General features: G+C 33.5%; 2 protein-coding genes across 5 annotated transcripts; one reads left to right on the top strand and one right to left on the bottom strand.

The window, feature by feature from the left end:
• Positions 1–2,480: 2,480 nt before the first annotated feature.
• On the bottom strand, positions 2,481–4,834 carry LOC107866562 (putative invertase inhibitor). The gene is made up of 2 exons (XM_016712593.2): positions 4,454–4,834; positions 2,481–2,874 (listed from the first exon to the last, which is right to left on the bottom strand). Exons 1-2 carry the CDS (start codon positions 4,786–4,788, stop codon positions 2,646–2,648), a joined length of 564 nt encoding a protein of 187 aa, XP_016568079.2. The 5' UTR covers positions 4,789–4,834; the 3' UTR covers positions 2,481–2,645.
• A 2,194-nt stretch (positions 4,835–7,028) lies between these two features.
• Positions 7,029–15,680, top strand: LOC107864490. 4 transcript variants are annotated; one of them, XR_007053327.1, is made up of 13 exons: positions 7,029–7,186; positions 7,287–7,389; positions 9,211–9,274; positions 9,442–9,543; positions 9,641–9,705; positions 11,080–11,148; positions 11,380–11,459; positions 11,543–11,756; positions 12,243–12,298; positions 12,534–12,662; positions 13,915–14,092; positions 14,615–14,777; positions 15,524–15,680. XR_007053327.1 is itself a non-coding variant. In XM_016710866.2 (12 exons), the coding sequence occupies exons 1-12, from the start codon at positions 7,146–7,148 to the stop codon at positions 14,720–14,722; spliced, it is 1,215 nt and encodes a 404-aa protein (XP_016566352.2). In that variant the 5' UTR covers positions 7,030–7,145; the 3' UTR covers positions 14,723–15,680. The 4 variants fall into 4 exon arrangements, 1 of the variants encoding a protein (XP_016566352.2); XR_001672651.2 differs by having other exon boundaries at positions 7,030–7,186; positions 13,915–14,098; XR_007053326.1 differs by having other exon boundaries at positions 7,030–7,186; positions 13,915–14,098; positions 15,515–15,680.
• The last annotated feature ends 5,584 nt before the right edge of the window (positions 15,681–21,264 follow it).

Genomic DNA, 21,264 nt, shown 5'->3' with positions numbered 1-21,264 from the left:
AACAATAGTTGCTTTTTCCATCAGTAGTGCTTTACTCTTTCGTTCTATTATTTTGTTCCATCAAAGATCTTCAACAATATCACTTCTTAAACTTCACTAATTAACATCAAAATTTTCCTTTTCTTTCAACTTACCTTTATTACTTTCGATGGAAGAGCAAATTATCGCATTTATTGAAGAATTCTGAATATCTACTTTTGATGAAGTTCTGGAAATTGTTTATACTTGAAATTTTTTTGAGGAAAAACGAGAAGCTTTGGAGGATCGTGATGAAGAATTGAAGTTGGGGTTTTAATAGAAAGAAGGGCATTTTAGTAAAAAAAAAATATTTTTATAAAAATTATATAAATATATATTATTTTTAATACATCAAATCAAACATTGTATAAGAAATAACGTTTGCATAATTAATACCAACATTACTAATACTTGCATTACTAATACACCATATTCGGCATTAGTCTTATACATTCTACCAAACGACCGTAAGTGTTGTCCTTGTAATTTGACTAACAATGATTACATGGTACTTGAGTGTAACTCCCACTAGCTGACAGAGAACTCCCAGCCAAAATGCAACTGGACTTCCAGCAATAGCAGCAATGTCACTAGAACCTTTAATACTGGAGAATAACTAGAAGTTTCTGGGGAATACAACCCTTAAAAAAATCTGGTTTGGGTATTGAAAATTAGGGTTTGTTAGACTAGTACATACTTCCTCCGTTTCAAAATAAATGAATTATTGAGCTAATTTTTAATGTTTAAAATAAATAAATTGTTCATTCTTTAAGAGATATGTTGAAAATTTATTTCAATTTTACCTATCATTTATTGAGGTTCTTAAGTACTTCACATTTTATAGGAGAGTAATTTAAGAATAATTTAAAGGGTAATAGTGGAAAGTAACATATAATTTATGTCGTAAAAGATTTTTCTTAAAGAATGTGTCATATCCCGATAATTCAATTAGTATTTTGGAATGGAAGGAGTACATATTTATACATGCATTAATACAGTGAAAAACAATCTATAATTTTTATGAGTAATTAATATCCTATAGAATTGAGCTAGATGTCAAGTTTGAAATATATTTCTACTCCTATTTATATTTATTTTTTCACGCAAAAATAAATAAATATGTATGGATGTGGAATTTTTCAGCATAAATTGGATATCAATATGAATACGAAACATCAAATGAAAAATCAAGAAAAAAACATAATAAATAGAACAACAAAATCAAATCAAACTAGTGCTTTGAAACATATAGTTTTTGATTGTTTACTTGAATAGAGCAGGATAATCTTATAGTATTATCTATTGGCCGAAGACAATCTACTCTAGAGTAAGAGTTAGTGGCTATTCTTGACGACTTGAACCAAAATTATAGAATCCCACAAAGACAACCTATCATTGCTCTCTGACTTCCTTCAGCTTGTGTAACATCGTCATCACTACAACATATATAAAACAATAAAATCAAGAGATAATACATCAAAATCCATATAAACTTGTTACTCCGATTTACTTTACCATTTAAACTTAATACGCATTTATTTACCTCCTTAACATCTTTAGGGTGAATTAAATTCACCCCTAATGCTAACGTGACATTTAAAAAAAATGCGTGAAATTATTATTTTTTTGAATCCTACTAATATTATATATATATATATAATAGAAAAAAAAAAAAAAACTCCCTCCTTCTTCACCCGTCCCATCCGCCAACACCCCCACCCACTCCTCCCTTCAACTGTCCCCATCCACCACCACTCATTTCTTGAATTTGACAACAAAAAAATGAGATCTCTTAATTTGTTGTTGAATCTACAAGAAAATTTCTTAAGATCTAAAGTAATCGTTGATTTCTTGATTTGTAATTGTTGTAAATTTGATTGTTGTAGATTCAACACACGTTTATAAAAAACCCCATTGATAGTCATATTTGATTTTTTTTTTTTAAGGATAATTTGATAAAATAAAGTTGGTATTGTGTTTTTCAATAGTGGACGATAATGGCGTTTTCCGGCGAAAATTCGCCGAAAAATTTGATGTGTGTGTGCATATATTGTTGTGTGGGGTGAACGGAGGTGGATGGGGGTGTGTGCAGGTGTGGCAGTGTAGGGGGTGGACTGGGGTGGACGGAGTGTGCGTGCAGGTTGGGGGTGGACGGGAGGGGGGAGCGGGTGGGTGGTCATGAAGAAGATGGAAAATGGGGGTAGGGTATTTTTTTAATTTAAAATATTTTATACATTTTAAAATATGTATATATATAAATATTAAAAAAATATTTTATTTACGTGACTATAATGTGGCTGTGATGTGGCGCTGGTGTGGCAGCTAGTGTGATGCACTCTTCCTCGTGAGAGTGGTGTTAGATATTAAAAGGGGAAATTAATTCAGTTTAAAGATGTTAAGGGGGTAAATAAATAAAAACTTAGTTTAAGTGCTAAAGTAAATTGGGGAGAAGTTTAGAAGAATTTTGATGCATTATCTCTAAAATCAAATTAAACTAGTTTTGACATCACACATAGAGATTTTGATTGTATTCACTTAAATAAGCTAAAATAGATTATATTTATTGCCCCATACAATACCAAAGGAGTTAACAAACCAAAAGATCAAAAAGTGGTATAATTAGTTGTTTAATTTCCTCCAAGAACATTGATAATAACTCCAGCAGATAAACTGAAATACATAACAAGATTATCACCCTTTGAAATTCCATCATCTTTAACATTTCTTGAAGCAAATGCCTCTTCACAATTCATAGCATAATAATTAGCTGATTCAACATGATCACTAGCTGATTGAAACTTCTTCTCTTGAACATCATCTAATGCAGTCACAAATGCTCCAACAACACCACCATACCTGTCGTTGAGACATAATATCAGTATCGGATCCAGGATTTTCATTCAGGCGATTTGAAAAAAAATTATAACTAAAATGTTTTTTTAAAGTAGTAGTTGTAGTTGTACATAACCAGCAGATGATAAAACTTTAAAAGAATACTAAGTAAGCCTACATGCCTAGCAAGAATCGAACCTATAACGTGAGGGTTAGCTAGCGGCCCAAATGGTGCGGCCTAATACCACTGGACTATATGATTCATCGTTGGTTCAAGTGAACAAAGTTAGTATAAAATCTATTCTATACATATACATACAATATAATTTATGAACCCGAACCCCTGACATCCTTGTAGGTCTGCCCTTGTATAATATAATTAAGTAGTAGTTGGTGCATGTTCTTTCTGATAGTAATTGAATTTTCAAATGAGATGAATGTCAAAGTCAATCAATTCAATATGATATTAGAATAAGCAAGAGATTCTTTAGTTCAAACCTTATAGCAACTATAAAAAGTTCAAAAAAAATGTTCACGTATTTGATAATGATCTCATAAAAAGTTTAAGATTATATATTTAAATTTCATTAGTTAAAAGTTATGCTATTAGAAAGATAGATAATAACAACTTTCGTCACTAAATGATTGATAAATTCTTCTTTTAGTCCTTCGAATAAATGCATCAACATATTTTACCTTCTATTAATTTAAAATAAGGGTTTTTGGTCCCTTCATGTAGAATATGTCATAGTGGACTAGCTATCGAATTATATTACCATCACATATGAAGTAACAACACAAACTTAGCATAATACATAGAATAATTAAATAACGACACACTTAATAATTATGATAAATTTGTGAATATACTTGCAATTAAGGGATGAAGGTGCACAATTCAATTAATTGAAGATTTAATGGGCTTCGTTAGATTTGCTAGTGACTAAAATCATAATTTATCAATAATTGAGGGACTAAAAGTGCTACTGGTCCTGTCAAAAATGAGACGACCACATAATTCAAAATGGTGTTAGAACAAGCAAGAAGTTTGGCTTATGAAAGAAAAAAAGGTGCGTGGAGTGCTTGAGATTGTCACACAAATCAACATACGTTTATGCAAGAAGCTAAGTCGTGGGCTTAGAACTCAGTAGCTTCAACTCAAACCATGTGTTATACTAAAGAAAAAGTCCCATGTTACTAGCTCCGCTGATGAATAATCTCATCACACGCACAAAAAACTCGAAAAAGATAAGCATCCAGTACCTCTCGAACTATGCCCAAAGTTGCTACGACACACTCCAACTTCACATGGATCTTATTACCCTCCTGAACTCAATTTTAGCGTATTTTTGTCACCCTTTTATGTTGACATGACACCTTTATAAAATAAAAATGGAACCCACGTCAAAGGTGCCAAAATGTGTCACATCAGCTGAAAAGGGTGACAAAAATATACTAAAATTGAGTTCACAGGGTAATAGGACCCATGTAAAATTGAGTGTATCGTAGCAAATTTGGTCATAGTTCAGAGAATACCAGATGCTTTACTCAAATCGAAATAAAAATATCTAAACGTTTTTGGCATATGAAAAACGAACCATACCATTTGCTACACACACTCAATGCTGAAGAAACAAGAGGACTAGTGCCACTTTCATGACTATGCTTTTTATTTATGTAGTCTTGAGTTTGTGATGCATGGGAATTTCCTGCTTGAATAATAACTATAGCTAAATCAAATGGAGTTTGTGCTGATGAGATTTTTGGATCAGAGTTTAATAGTTTTATGCAGAAATCAAAGTCCCAATTTGGTTTATTATAAATTGTGCATGCTTTTTCAATAAGATTTGAGTTGTTGTTTGCTTTGGTTTGTGAAGCCAAAAGCAAGAAAAAAAGGAAGAAAGAGATGGAAAAAACAGAAATGTTTCTTAGATACATTTTGTGTTTAGCTTCTTTTTTTTTTGTTGTGTATGAGGAAGTGATTCTGATGCGCTATATAGAGAGACCTGCTAGAGTAGAGTATAAGAGGTTTATTCAACAAATTCAATTTAAGACGGTCAGTACACTAAAGCTCCTACTATGCATGGGGTTCGAGGAAGGGTCGGACCATAAGATCGAGTCTATTGTACGCAGCCTTATTCTAAGTACATTTCTATGAGAGTCTAATTCCACGGCTTGAATAGAGATTTCTGATCGCATGACAACAACTTTACTAGTTACGCTAAAGATCTCCACATGAGCTCAATATTGGATCTTATAATATTATAACTAGACTAAATGCACCCGTTTTTTGCTTTTATGTGTGTATATTCATGGAAAATTACACCAAATGGCTTTAGAAATGAATGATCTTGAACTTTTGATCCCACATGTCTCATTGGAACAACCACTACACTTTGGTTGGATTGACTCATATGCATGGGCCGAGCCACCTTAGGTGAAGGGTAGTCCGGTGTAAGTCTTTCGATAGAAAATTATATGGTGTGTAAATGTTTAACATGTATTATGAATGTATATTAAATTTAATTCACCCATGTTTTTGCAAATAAAAACATTTTATGTGTGTATTCATGGAATATTTCACCAAATGACTTTAGAAATGAATGATCTTGAACTTTTGATCCCCACACGTCTCACGGGAACGACCACTACACTTTGGTTGGATTGACTCATACGCATGGGCCGAGCCGCCTTAGGTGAAGGGTGGTTCGGTGCACGCCCTTCACTAGAAAATTACGTAGTCTACAAGGTTAAATATTAACAATTATAAATGTATATTTAATTTCGCACACTTTAACACAATTAAGAAGAGAATTTATACACATAATTCTATTGATTTCTTCTAGCAAAAGAGTGGTTGTTCTTCTATCACGAGTTCTATACCCCCCACAAAATCATCTAGGTCCAATCTGCATGATTTTTATTATTCATAAATTAAGCAAAAAAAGCCTTAAAACTTGATTTCAACTTTTCTATAAAAGAGAACTCTCTTTTGTCTTTCTGTTTATTTTATGACCTCTTTAATTTTGTTTGCAATGTTTTCTTGTTTATCTTATAAAACTTATTTGGATCTCATTTGCAACCTTTTGAAATACATGTTCATGTTGACTCACGTTTTCTCTATGCCCATGACTTGAACATAAATTTTGGTTAAAGATGAAGAGATCTCAATCATTTCATCACAATTCATATTAGTCATACATCTGCAACATTTTTACGTATTATGTTGCTCCAAAAAATGTTTAATCAATATGTATATTAACCGTCTAATTTATCAAACTTCTAAATCAGTTAATTTTGAAAAGCAGTTTTTGTTTCACAACTAAATTCTAAAAATACTTTTGAGCAACAATTAGTTTTTTCCCCAAAAAATTTTATCGAGCAAAAAACAAACTGCCTTTGTACCACCTTTTTTTATTTTTATTTTTTTATTTTTTAATTACACTATGAAAAATAAAAAAGCACTTAAAAATAAGCTAAAGGATAATCACCTAATTAGGCAAACTTATACACTAGATTTATCAAACTTAGCGGTAGTTTTAAAAAAATCATCAAACACAACCAGAGTTTCAGAAATTCGCATTGTATCAGTGATACAATAATTTTGTATCCATTGTTGTTTCACAACTACAAAATGAATTTCAGAAACTGTTGCATAGCTAATACAAAGTCTAGTTATGCTTAGTAATTATTCAAACTATCACTATATTTGATAATTATAACTCAAACTATCGTTGTTTCTGTCAGTAAACCACAAAATTTGGAAATGTGAATGTTTTTCTTTTGCATAAACAACATAAATTTTGATAGTTTGAAGCTTAATTACAGAGAATTCTGACATTTTGCATACTATTGAAAACTTCAATTTTGGGTCTGTCGAGATACATAATTAGCTCCCGATACATTCAATAAAGATACGTTTTTTCCTTTGTAAAGAAACGTAATTAGCTCCTGATATTTTTTTTTATTTTGAGTCTGTTGAGATGTATAATTAACTCTTGATACATCCAACGAAGATACATAATTAGTTGAAATTTTTGTAATTACTTTGTAAGGGTAGAATTTTTGTAATAAGGTGTATGTTTATGTCATTTTCCCTTTTAATGAGAAGTTGGGCCAGAATTTAATGGGCTTATATAAATGGGCCAATCCAAAAAATCCAAAATAATACATGGGCCTCTTACTGATCCACATCTACTTCCTCTTCCTCCTTATAACAATGGCGGGAGTTTAAATTACAGCAAAATTAATAATTAAAAAAAAAACTGAAGAAAATACAAAAATTGGAGCAAAAAATGGAAAATTCAAGTGAAAATGATGTTGATTCTCTTAGAAGGTACTTTATTTTTTTTTCTTCTTAATTTTAATTTTATACTAAAGTAAATTTATGCTTTTTAATTTTTAGTGTTTGTTGTTTTTGAATATGGTAAAAATAGGAAAATTAAAGAGCTTAGAGAAATTCAAAGAAGTGTGGAAGAGCCAGAAGAATTTGGTTTAGAATTGAAGAAATTACTCGAAGATTGTACACTTCAATTTGAGGTAAAATAAACTAAATAAATAGAAAAATGAATTTGTTTTTTCTATTTTATTTTATTTTCTTATTATTTTTCCTATGACCGTAGTATCCGGGCCAGCTTGCTTGCACCTCACAACTTTGTCAACCGAGGCTAGAATAAATAGGAAGAAATCACCTATTATTTATTTATTTATTTATTTTTGTTAAGGTTAAAAACAATGTCACAAGTAACATGAAGTAAAAATTGGGATATTTGGAGAGTCAATGAGTTCTTTTATTAGCTAAAGAAGCTATTTTATTTGTATTTTCTTGTTATTTTTTTGTGATTGTAGTGTCCGGGCTAGCTTGCTCGCACCTCGGCAATTCTATACACTAAGGCTAGAATAAATGGGAAGAAATTACCTATTGTTTTTTAAGGTTGAAAACAATGTCACAAGTAACATGGAGTAAAAATTGGGATATTTGGAGAGGAAAATGAGTCCTTTTATTAGCTAAAAGAAGCTATTTTATTTGTATTTTCTTGTTATTTTTTATGACCGTGATGTCCAGGATAGCTTGCTCGCACCTCGACAATTCTGTCGATCGAGGCTAGAATAGATAGGAAGGAATCAACTAGTGTTTTTTTTTAGTTAAGTTGAAAGCAATTGTCGCAAGTAACATGGAGTAAAAGTTGGGATATTTGGAGAGGAAAATGAGTTCTTGTATTAGCTAAAGAAGATATTTTATTTGTATTTTCTTATTGTTTTTTTTTATGACCGTTGTGTCCAGGCCAGCTTGCTCGCACCTCGACAACTTTTTCGACCGAGGCTAGAGATGAGAAGAAATCACCTAGTATTTTTGTTATGTTATGGTTGAAAACAATGTCACAAGTAAATGGAGTAAAAGTTGGGATATCTGGAGTGGAAAATGAGTTCTTTTATTAGCTAAAGAAACTTTTTTATTTGTATTTTCTTATTATTCTTATGACTGTGGTGTCCTGGCTAGCTTGCTCGCACCTCGATAACTCTGTCGACCGAGGCTAGAATAGATAGGAAAAATCACCTAGTGTGTTTTTTATTAGCTAAAGAAGCTTTTTTATTTGTATTTTCTTATTATTTTTATGACCGTGGTGTCCAAGCTAGCTTGTTCGCACCTCGATAACTCTGTCGACCGAGGCCAGAATAGATGGAAAGAAATCACCTACTGTTTTTTTTTTTTATGTTAAGGTTGAAAACAATATCGCAAGTAACATGGAGTAAAATTTGGGATATTTGGAGAGGAAAATGAGTTCTTTCATTAGCTAAAAGAAGTTATTTTCCACTTTTAGGTGGAAATTTTTTTCATTGAAGAGAACATTTTTCACTCCCGTTTGGCCATAGATTTTGAAGTTGAAACTTTAAACTTGGAAATTTGAGTTTTTGAAGTTGTGTTTAGACATGCATTTTACTTGAAATTGAAGTTTTATGAGTGGAAGTCCCAAAAACTGGTTTGAGCTAGTTTTTCGGAACTTGAAAATACTTGAAGATCAGTTTTTCAAAATCTTAATCAAATTTCATGGCCAAACAAGTGTTTGAAGATAAATTTTCAAAAACTACTCCCAAAATCTATGACCAAAAGCTAGATAAGATAACCAAACAATGAAAAATGAGTTCATCTTAGAATGCATTTTTACCAATACCAAACACGTTAGCTCCTAAAAAAGATCAAATTGACTCTTGATAAGGGACAAGGAATAGACAAATTGATGAGAGCAAGAGAGGTTATCTTTTGGTGAATGGATCATTTCATGTTTCTTTTGACGGCTTGTCATGTTCACTATATTTTTCTATCCAAGTCGTGTTTTTTTACTGGGTATGATTTTGCAGAGCAAGGTGGAGCAGATATTATGTGATGCTTCAGAAGTCAGCTTCTCATCTGATCAGGATTTAGGTAGAAGAAAAGCTTTTCATATCTTGTTTTTCCCTCCATGTGTCTGTGTGCTGTGTACAATACACCACACACACACATATGTTTTGGGGGAGCTTTACATAGGCATACACGTATCTGTTTGGAGGGAGCTTTATCTGCCATTTAATTTCTTGTGTTTGCTACATCAGATGAATTTTGGAAATATTTGAAGAATGAGCTAAGTGCAGAGGAGGCTAAGAATGCAAAAATAGAAGAAGAAATTGAGAGGCTTTCAAAGGAATATGTTGAAGGTATTAAGGACTCCTGGTGGTTTTGGAAAATTCAGATATTTGTGGGATTGCGACACGTGCTTGACGTTTGATTTTGAAACGTTTGCTTTTTCTGTAGGTTATAGCAAATTGGTGAATGAGATTGAAGGCCTTAGTTGTCCTTTGGAGATCATTGAATCACTGGTTTGTTTCTGTTCATCCGCTTATTCTACTTGAATATAAACTAAGTTTGTTGATCAGGGTGGGGTGGAGGGGGATTGGTTGCAGGTTTAGGAAACATGTTTACTTGTTGGTTCCTTAAGAAATTGGACATGCTATCGTTTTATGGTATCTGGCTGCTGCCCGAACTAAAGCGTTGAGGTGAGATATCAAATAAATTGCATGTGGGTGGAAGAATGTAAACTGTGACAATTTCTAATTCCTGTGTGATCCAAATCTATACCGAAGCTATTACTATTTGTGGAAGTGCCTAAGTTTTTGACAATATTGCAAGCTTTTTTGGCAGTAATGGACGTCCATTCTGTTGCATGTTTACCATTATGGACATCCATTCTGTTGCATGTGTACCATTATCATCTCTGTATAGGGAGAACACAAGAGCAAATTTTTATAATTTTTCTTCCTTAAAGATACAAAGTGGGATCATCATGTTCTTATTTGGTGACACATTTGAAATCCTTGGTAGTTTCATTGATGCGAAAGACATGTAAAGGATGTGATATTTAGAAACGAACAAATTACTTCCTCACTAGTCTCCAGTAAATTCTATGAATATGGGGAGGAGTTTGAAAATGTAAGGCTGGTGTTGCGGAAGATGGCATCTGTCATGTTTTGGGAGCATTTTTGTCATCCTGAATTATAGTGAGAAATGGAGTCATGCATTCTGGAACTAACATTAAGAAGCTGGTACTTCTAAATTCTTAGCTTTCACTGCCGCTTGATTTTGTTTAATATCTCTTATTTTGGTTGGATGTAAGTTAAAATGTTGTGTTTATTTTCTTAAGACGATGAGGGAAAATGGAAGGTTGTGGTTGCCTTTTGTTTGCTCGTGAGTCGACTCTACAATCTCAAGTTCTATGTGAAGAAAATTGTGGGAAGAACTTAAAATTTGATCAACAGCTAATGAGTTGCATTATTGAAACTTTTGTCTTCTTTATGGGGCTTGGAAGGACAATTCATTAGCTTTATGGTGTATCACTTATTCTCAGTTGCAATCATTACATAATTCTTCTGCGTGGTCATGTCATTTAAAAAATAATGGTAAGTTGTCAGTCATGAAATATTTTCAAGTGGAATATTAGCAAGGATACTTTTGTTATACTGCTGAACCAGTTAAATTTGATCAAATTACCTTAAAGAAAATTACCCTTTGATTAGAAAGCTGAAATTTTTCTTTCTAGGTAAACAATTTCTTGCACTTTTTCTATATTGTTCCCTCTTCTATTTACCCAAGTCTAATGCGTCAATCTTATCATGCTTCCTCTGAATCTCAGAACTCAAAACTTTGTTCATTTGCATGTTACTAATATACTTATTGTATCTTACCTTATATTTTAGGGACTTGAACAAGGAAGAGTACTCAATAAAGGAAACTTGTCAAGTGCACCGGCAGAATATAACTTCAAGGTTCTTACAACTTTTTAATTTTTTTTTTTTTTTTAACTTAGAGTAGCTTGATATCATTATTTAAATGCAAATCTTGCTGTCAGTTACTGGCGCATCAACAATTATTTAGTCTATTGATAGTCTCAATTATCACATTGCATAACAATCTTTCTACTGGGGAACTGTCAAAGCATATTTGGCTGTTGTGTTATTTCCTTAAAAGAAAATTAAGGATACCCCTTTTGTATGTAGATCTTTGAATTAGGTAATCAGCTTGAGAAGAGCAAATTGAATTTGAAGTCGTTGGAAGATCTTGAGAGTACTTTCAACAGGTATTTTCGTAAATAAATTTTGCATGGTTCGTCGTACTCTCTCTTGTCTAACTCCGGTGCACTTAATTTTGCAATATAATCAGGTTCGAGGCTATAGAGCAGATTGAAGATGCATTTTCTGGTCTTAAGATAGTAGAATTTGAGGGGAACCATATCAGATTATCTTTAAGAACTTTTATCCCAAACTTAGAAAACTTGCCCCACAACCATACAATAGATGTTGCTGAACCACCAGAGCAAAATCATGAGTTGTTAATTGAACTGATGGATGGAACCATGGAGCTAAAACACGTTGAGGTATGCGACATAAGAATTAGAGATAACTGCATTTTTGGTCCCTAAGTTGTTGGTAAATTATGTTTTTGGTCCTTGTGATATATGACTCAACATACTTGAAATTCAATTAATTAAATTGTGTAATTTCGGTTCCCTCGTGTAGAGAATTTGTTATGTTTGACTATTATAAATTTATATTACCATCAGATATCTAGTAGCAATACAAGCTTAGCATAACACATTGAGTAATTAAGTGGTGGAACAGTTAATATGAGATACAACAAGCATATGCCGAAATTAAAAATCTACTGTTTGGTGTTATTCAGCATATTGGTTGGTTTTAAGTTATAACCGACTGAATCATTGGGTTTATCTGCAAGCTGCTTTTGTTTTCTTCCTTTGTTGAATTAGCTGCTTGCTTTCCTTAGTTTTTATTGGTCATTAAGATATAATGTTGCCATTTCTGGCCTATTGTACCCTAATCTACTCTTTGGTGATGCTCTTCAGATTTTCCCAAATGATGTATCTATAAGTGAAATAACCGATGCTGCAAAATCCTTCAGGTGTGTTTCCTTTGCATTTTACTCTTACACTCTACTGGTCTCACTAAGTTTTGGCTTGAGCATAAATCATGATCCTTTATTATTTAAAGTCAAATTTGATGCGAAGTTTTTAGTTGATATTTGCAGCGTGATTGGTGTTTACTTACTATTTTGGAAGTAATTTACAACATGATTTATCTGTGGTTCAACTCTCATTCTGCTACTATGAAAATTCACACAGTGCAACTGATTCCAGACAGGTCTATTCTCCTGTGGGAGTCCTTGAAAAGCGATCTTCTTTAGAGTGGTTCGTTAAAAGTGTGCAAGATCGAATTGTTCTCTGCACGTTAAGGCGATTTCTTGTGAAGAGTGCAAATAGTGCAAGGTTAGTCCTTATTTTGTACTTTGTGCATGCAATTTGAGTTAAGAACTTAAGATCGTTCTGCAGAGGTTTGTTGTACATTTATTCATAATCGTGTCAATCATGATTTTAGAACTTCATTTATCAATTTCTGGTGCTTTATTCATGTTCGTTACACCTAATTTTTTTTTTTTAAAAAACCCTCCCATAGATGTTTCATATTGTACCTTAGGACGCACTGCTTGTATGCTACAAAGGAGAGCTAAATTTTTGGCTTCCAGAGGACAAAATTAAAGGTCTGGCATGGTGCTGATCATAAGAGTTACAAGTACTAAGATGAGCTCCACATGTTGCAACTCTATAGTCACAAGCTGGGTCATATACATAAATCTTAAAAAAAATAGTCGCGAAAATAAATCTAAAGACTAGTTACAAGATTCTTCTCTACTAAAAAAGAGCGAAAGTTAGTTACGCTGGTAACGAGGGATCTGTTGAAGAAGGGATTGATTTTTATCACGAGCGTCTCATTAAAGGGTTTATCGGAAACAACCTCTCTACCCAAAAGGTAGGGTTAAGGTCTGCATACATCCTGCCCTTAATGCAGAAGAATACAAATTTACCAGTGTTCAAAAAAGGTCTGCGTACATCGTACCCTCCCCAGACCCCACTTGTGGTATTACATCGGGCATGTTCTTGGTGTTGTCATCTCATTGAGGGTTTATGGCATAGGAGCAGTGCTGAAATATTGTGTTGAATAACTGGTTTCGTAAGTGGACTATTGGAATAAATACGAAAGAGTCTAGGAGTTCAAATTGGAGTTAGTAACTGCAACAATCTGAAGTGGTAGTTGGAGAAAGGTGGTCAAGTCTATATTTATTTTGACATCATCCATCGGAATCTTAATGTGACTAATAGATTAGATTACTGAATAACGTAGTCCTATTCTACAGTTATGGGAGTTAATATTATGGTGAGGAAGTTATTCTTCGTGTAAGTGAGAAATCCTTCGAAATTAGTGGAGTCGAAGAATATGCGCTAAACTGTATAAATCTGATGAAAGAAGGAGAAGCTTCGTAAATTGAATAAGCATGGACTGTGTATGGAAAATCCTAGTCCTGACATGAGAAGGGACCAGAAAATTATGCAGAAGGTGGAGAAAGAGGACCAAATTTATACGTACAAACTGGCTTTAAGTATTTTTTTCTCTTGTTCTCTGATGTTATGTTTATTTGATCTATTTTTGAATTTTGTACTTGTATCTACTCAAATCAAACAGGCATACATTTGATTACGTGGATAGAGAAGAGACGATAGTAGCTCATATGGTTGGTGGAGTTGATGCTTTCATAAAGCTACCTCAAGGTTGGCCACTAATCAGCTCTGGTTTAACCCTGATGTCTCTCAAGAGCTCAAGTCAGTACTCACAAGAGATATCTTTGACCCTCCTTTGTAAGGTTGCGGTAAGTTGCTTATTTGTATCGCTGTTATAGATTATATGACTAGCAAACCCATCAAATTCCTAAATTTCTGATATTAGGTATTTCCTGCTAAAAAAAAAAAGGGTAAATTGCCTCCTAAAAGTGTTTCAAATTAGTAGGAAAAAAGTTGGGACGCGTCAGTTATTGGCTTTATATGAATGTAAAAGATTCATGTTAATCGGTTGTTCTTGTGGAAAGAAAGGGATGGTTGGACCCCTTTTTTTTTATCAAGTAAACATATTTCATTTCATAAACACGGCCACCATTGAAAGACCGTATACAAGTGGTATACCAAAAAGTAATTTACATAATCAACTGATTCTCTACAAACTCCACCTAGTCATCTATACAATTGGGCTAAGTTGCTCGGACTCTTCAAGAGAGAACCAGGGGCTTTTCGAGTTGTTTTGAGACCATAAAGTTAGAAAACTATTCGACAGGTTCGACGCTATCCTAGTTTTTTGTCCTTCCGATCTTTATTTCATTTCATCTTTTCAGGAAGTGGCAAACTCATTGGATACAAATGCACGGCAGACTATCTCAGGTTTCACAGATAGAATTGAGGAAATACTTGTGCAACAAATGACTGCAGTAACTTCTACCTGAAAATATTCCGAAAGATGACTGCTTCCCTGCTCTATGATGCCCTGCACTTATTCTGGTAAGATTTATCAGTCATAATATAACTTTGTTTTCATTCAATAGTATCGGTGCCAGCTGCTAGTCATAGGATTCATTTAATATAGTCATTTCAGATGCGGAGATGTTCTTGTAGCGAATTAGTGCATTTTGTTGATGTAGATTTCTCACTAATGTGTTAAAACATCACTTGCATCTAAGCTTTAAAATACTTTTTCCCGGCTAGGGTAAATTTTCATCAAAATGCACCTAGTGGTGGCGTATATGCATCGCGAAACAGATTTCATCCTTCCTCACTTTGAAGTTGCAGGGGAGTATACAAAATCTGTAATAGACGTAACATCAAGATGATAGATAATTTACACCAAGACTTTTAACAATGTGAACATCTACATTTGAAACAAAAAATGACCATGTCTTTATATGCTCAAAAGTCTGTACTTTCTTTTCTTTTTTCGTCCTGGAACCCCAAAAATGCACGCAGGTACCTTTAACTCTTAACTACCTTTCTTGTGAGCACAGTAAATGAAACTCCGAGTATGGTGAGAGTAAAATGTTATTTACATGGATATTAAACTGGCAACGGTTACTATACATGATAGAACCAGGTAGTTCATTATTCCTGGAGAAAATGGCACCCTTCCTTGTCACCTTCAAGAGAGAACCGGGGGCTTTTTGAGTTGTTTAACATGAATAATACTCGTTCACAATCCTGATGTATATTGTGATTGGAAGGTACATGAAGATCGATTATGTTAGTGGTTGCAGGTAATATATGCTCTTCAACTGGGATACTCAGTCAACTGTTCAAGAAAAACTCCCTTTAACTAGACATATCGCAAGTAAACCAGTTAGATATGTGAAAAAAAAATCCTTAATGAATGAATGAAATTTTTGGGGATTATGTATGAAAATATGATACTTGTTATTTTGCTTCCTCTTTCTAAGTGAATATGTTTCAATGTTTCTGTTCTTTACTGTTATTTATGACGGTAATGAAAAAAAACCTAGTTTGCAACAACAATAGTAGATAGGAAATTATTAAAATTAATATTTATGTCGAAGTAATTTTGATAATTTCTAACATTACCTCTTCTACTCACCAAGAACAAAGCTAAGTTTTCTGGTTTTCTACAAATTAAAGCCAAGAAATCCCTCTATCAAATAGTGCTTGGTTATTGTAATTTTCATAATTCAATTTGTTAGTATAATCAATCTCTCTATTGAGTATTTGGAGTCATATTCACTACATTATGATTCTTTCCAAACTACACTATTTCGTAGCTTCAAGAAAAAAATGGCTTAATTCATTTCATGCTTATTACTAGTACTATTTTTGCTCATTGATAGTCTTTTGTAATCTCATTAAAAGATACAAGATTCATAATCAGTTTTTTTTTTTTTAATTCGGTTCTTCATTATTTAAAATGCAACAAGCATGAGATAACACAAACAAACATATGCATATACACCTATTGTAATATATGCCAATTGGAGCCATTATTGTTGCGGCCATGGCATGACTGTATATGGTAAACACATAGGGGCTCATTCCCTTATCCAAGGATGGTCTTGTATATGATGTCATATCCAGACAGAATGAATTACAGAGTAACAAACAACAAAAATGGCTTGAACACATTCTTTTTGCTTGTTATTACTCTACAATTCATTCTGTTTGGATATGATATCATATCCAAGACAACCGTAGATAAGGCAATGAGCCCTTGTGTTTTCACCGTATACCGCCATGTTGTGGCTGCAACAATAATGGCCCCAATTGCCATATATTATGATGGGTGTATATGCATACTGTTGTTTGACTTATCTTATGCTTGTTACCTTTTAAATACTGAATAACCGTATTTGAAAAGAAAAAAACTGATTATGAATATTGTGTCTCTTAGTAGGAATACAAGACCACCGGTGAACAATAACAATTGTGGTATAAGCCTGAAATGAAAGAAACCTTTTTTTTTCTTGAAGCTAAGAAATAAGTGGAGTTCCAACTCAGAATGTAATGAACATGACTCCAAATACTCAATAAAGAGATCGATTTTATTAACAGAAAATAAGAAAAATTACGATAACCAGACACTATTGATAGCTTGGACACTCTGTGCATGTAAACGTTTATAGGGTGATGAAGATGAAAGAAAGCAAACTATGAAGACCTTCTTCATCCTCTCTATTCCCCACCCCCCCACCCCCCCCCTACACACCCCTCCACCATGTCTATTGCTATCCCTCTCCTCTTTGTGCCTTATCTCCTATTTATTCTATGTGTTGTTTGGTTCTTCTTTGTGTGCTCCTAGCTAGCTCCTTTATATAGAATGTGTTATGTGCTAAGGTATTTGAGGTTAGGTATCAATGTGTGTTGTTAGAGGGAGAGTGAATGTGAGTTGTGTGATGTGTGGTTAGTTCAAGTATTGTTGCGTGATGTGAGAGTGAGTGTGCATTGTAGTGTGATGTGTGGTTAGATTAGATATTGTTGTGTGAAATGAGAGTAAGTTGTGTGTGTGTGTGTAATATTGTGTGATGTGGGAAGATGGGAAATGGGGGTTTGATTAGGTTAGGTATTGTTGTGTGATGTGAGAGTCTAGTTGCGGAACCGGAATTTAAGGGTTGTGGGTGTCGTTCTGGAGGTTCGAACATATATATTGACACCCAAAGCTTTGAGGTTTCGCCTAAAAAGCAAAACACTCAACTATCTTCTTGATTTTAAAGGTATTTTTTTTTTAAGAAAAAGAAAAATTCTATACAATTTTTTATACATTTTTAATGCTTATACCTAGTGCGTATTAAATGTAACGGATGCCGAATCACCATAAAATTCTAGCATAGGTCCGTCCTCGTGTGAGAGTGAATATGAATGTGTATTGTTGTGTGATGTGGGCAGATGGGAAATGGGGTTTTGGTTCTTTTTTGTTTTGGTTTAAAAAGATAAAAATAAAATATAATGGTGAAATATTAACTAATCATTTACTTCCTCCGTCCCAAATTATCCGTCCCAAATTGAGATGACACATTGATTAAGAAAAATAATTAATAACATACCTAATTTACCATAGTACCCCTATTAAATGATGTTTGCAATTTAATTTGAAGAAAAAATAATTAATGCAAAGGGTAAAACATGGAAAAAAGATTGTCTTGTCTTGATTAATGAAAAAAGACAAGTAAAATGGAACATCAAATTAGGAAATTTGGGACGGGTAATTTAGGACGGAGGGAGTACTATATACTAATAAAAATATTTAAAAGTTAAATGACCAATCAAAATATATGTAACTAAGAAAACTTAGACTTGAAATAATTATTTAAAGCAAAAAAAAGGATTAAAACTCAGGAAAGATAAAAAATCACGTGTCTACCGTCATAACAGGAAAATAATACTGTATATTATCCAATTTTATACACATGTTTGGCTAGCTTTGATACCAATTTGATAACTCAATAGTTTCATACAAGACTATAGAACATACGAACCCGCATCGTTAGTTTGGAAGATTAGGGATTATAGTCGACATAGATTTATTTATTTAAACCAAAAATGAAACTTTGGTTTCATTCGATTCATTGAGAAGCCACTCACGATACACTGACTAGAAATTATCAGAAGGTCTTCCGACACAGACATACTACTAATCGGTTTACCCTCCCCCCCCAACAAAAAAAAAAAAGAAAAAAAATCTTTACTTCCCTATATTTGCAAGTCCCACAATTAAAAGTGACCGGATTGTCCTACAATTTGACGTTGATGTGTAACAAACCTAACGTATGCTAAATAAGTGAAAGTTTGTTGAGATACATGTCATGATATAGACTTGTTCAAGTACTCCCCCGATCTTATTTTTATGTGGTATAGTTTGATTTGACATGGTATTTAAGAAAAAAAGAAAGAATTCTGAAACTTGTGGTCTAAGACAACATTTAGATATTTGTGTGACTATAAATCATGCCGAAAAGTTTTACCCAAAATTTTTTTTGGAGCCCGGGCCCACCCTCAAATTGTGGACTAGCACCCCACAGAAAGTCGCAAAAAGCCCGCAATTCCTGTCATTTCACCCGTTTGACTTGAAAATGGCTCTCCCAGCCCCACCAAAGCAATCTGATCCATTTAATAGGCCATCAAAAGTCGTAAAAAAAATCCACAATTCCTGTCGTTTCTTTCGTTTGACTTGGAAAATGGCTCTCCCGCCTCGCCAAAGCAACCCGATCCATTTAATAGGATGCCAGGGAACGCTGGAGAAGTTTCGCCCAAAATTTATGCTGGAGTCCGAGCCCACCCCCATACCGTGGGCTAAAAACACCAACTGAAAATCGCAAGACAACCACAATTCATACTATTTTGCCCGTTTGGCTTGAAAAATGGCTCTCCCATCCTCGTCTAAGCAACTCGATCAATTTAATTAATGGTAAAAAGAAAAAAAATCTAAAAAAAAAATGGTAACACATAGAAAGGGACGGATGAAGTAAGTGAAAGTTTGTTGAGATGCATGTCATGATAGAGACATGTTCAAGTACTATTGAGCTTTTATGATCCCTTTAATAAATGAGTAGGTTATTAACCTCCAAACTTGAACGAATTACTCATGGTCATGATTTTATGGGCCGACTTCGGCACCCTAAATTCCATACTAAAAATTGTAAAAATTTAAATTCATAGAAAAGAAATCCTGAATAGGCTTCTATTTGTTCACTTGTGAACAGGGGCGAACCTACGTAGTGGCAAGGGGGTTTATCCGAATCCCCTAGGTAAAAAATTATGATGTATATATAAAGTAGAAAATCTATGTCTATGTACATATATTAATTTTGAACCACCTGACATAAGGTTGTTGGATAGCTCAGTGGTACAATCTTCATTTCTTGGGGCGCTAAATCAGGCTTGGACGCGGGTTTGATCCCCATTAGGTTTTTTTTTTTTTTTTAAAAGTAGACTGAAACCTACAGCTGGGCTCCTACAGAGCAGCTATTAAAAAAAGACTACATACCTCATCTGCTATATAAAAAAAAAAAAAGAACTTTAAAATAAGTTAAAATATAAGTTTAAGTATAAGCCTAAAAAAACCTTTAAAATATAAGTTTTAAGTATTTTATATCTATAGACTATATACTATTACGTCCCTTGAAATTATATTTTGTTGGCTTATTCACACATTTATATTTTTATTTTTCGACCCCCTGAAGAAAATTTCTGAATCCGCCACTGCTTGTGAATCGAGTAATGACTAGTCCCAATATTTGTTGTGCGTTTCTTTATTTACTTGGAGCGAGCGATTTTACTAAGAGAATTTAAAATATATGAAAAGGCCAGTGAATTCAATATGTATATATATCAGTGGCTTAACTTCGTACTTGATACGCCTAACATGTGAAATGGGTGCATAAGAACGTTAATCGTGCGCCGCAATAATATACTCTCTGTTACACATTTATTAAATTGATGTGAACACTTGGTAACATATACAAGTCCACTTATCGTAAAACTTAATTTTCACATAATAAAAAAATGTACACTAATATATATCAGTAAAAAATACTACTAATATTACAATTTTTAGGTAGGTAATATTGTATAGTAAATTCTTATATATTGCCCTAAAACTCTTGTAATCTAGCATAGATAAAGAAACAATTCGTTGACCAAAAGGGATTGGAAATATCGAAGAGGAGAAGCAACAAGTCGTAGAGATGAAGATTCAAGAGACGACAATTGCAATTAACACAATAAGTATACATTGACAAATGAGGCTTAGTTCAAGTTAAGCACCTCCACCATCAACCGATAGGTTGAAGGTTCGAGTCACATTAGAGGGTAAGTGGGAACACTATTAATCCTCCGGGAGACGAGATGAAAAAAAAAACAGCGTTTCTTATATTAATTGGATTAAATGAAATGAATGGCAAGAAACTGAATTTAATTTCGATATAAAAAAGAGAATTCAATTTGCTTCTCTGGTTTCATTCTTAACAATCTTACTTTAAGTTGGCATTGCTGCCGAGCAGAATAGATGATAGTTGAGGTGTGAAACTCGCGAAAAAATGACAGTTCAGGTATGTCTGTGACCATTATCAATATGTTTTACCGCTATATAGACCATTGTCTGTGACCGTTATCACTGTGTGAATTACTGTGTTCGATGAATTTGGTGGTTCCTCGGAGAGAGGCAAAGTCAGGAGTTAAACTTTTTGAGTCTTTGTTTTTTCCTTTCTCATAATCTATCAGATTTCCAATTTCTGAGACATCTTACGCGTGTTGATAGTGAAATTACTATAGAAATCTACGCGTGTGTTAGAATCAAATAACTATATTGGTGCTTTCATTGAGAGTCGAACTGGCTCGGAACCAGCTTATTTGGTTGATCTATTAGCTAGGATGGTGTTCTGGAGTAACTGTTAGTTCCTTTTTTTGTGGGTCGAAAGTTTTTGTTTGTGAAATTTACGATGTTTTCATTACTCGTCTTGCACAATGTTAGTTTATCTGACGGAGATATGTTCTCCTC

The sequence above is a fragment of the Capsicum annuum genome, chromosome 3 (genome assembly GCF_002878395.1).
Source record: "Capsicum annuum cultivar UCD-10X-F1 chromosome 3, UCD10Xv1.1, whole genome shotgun sequence".
NCBI classification, from domain to species: Eukaryota; Viridiplantae; Streptophyta; class Magnoliopsida; order Solanales; family Solanaceae; genus Capsicum; species Capsicum annuum.
This window is presented reverse-complemented; position numbering and strand designations above follow the sequence as displayed.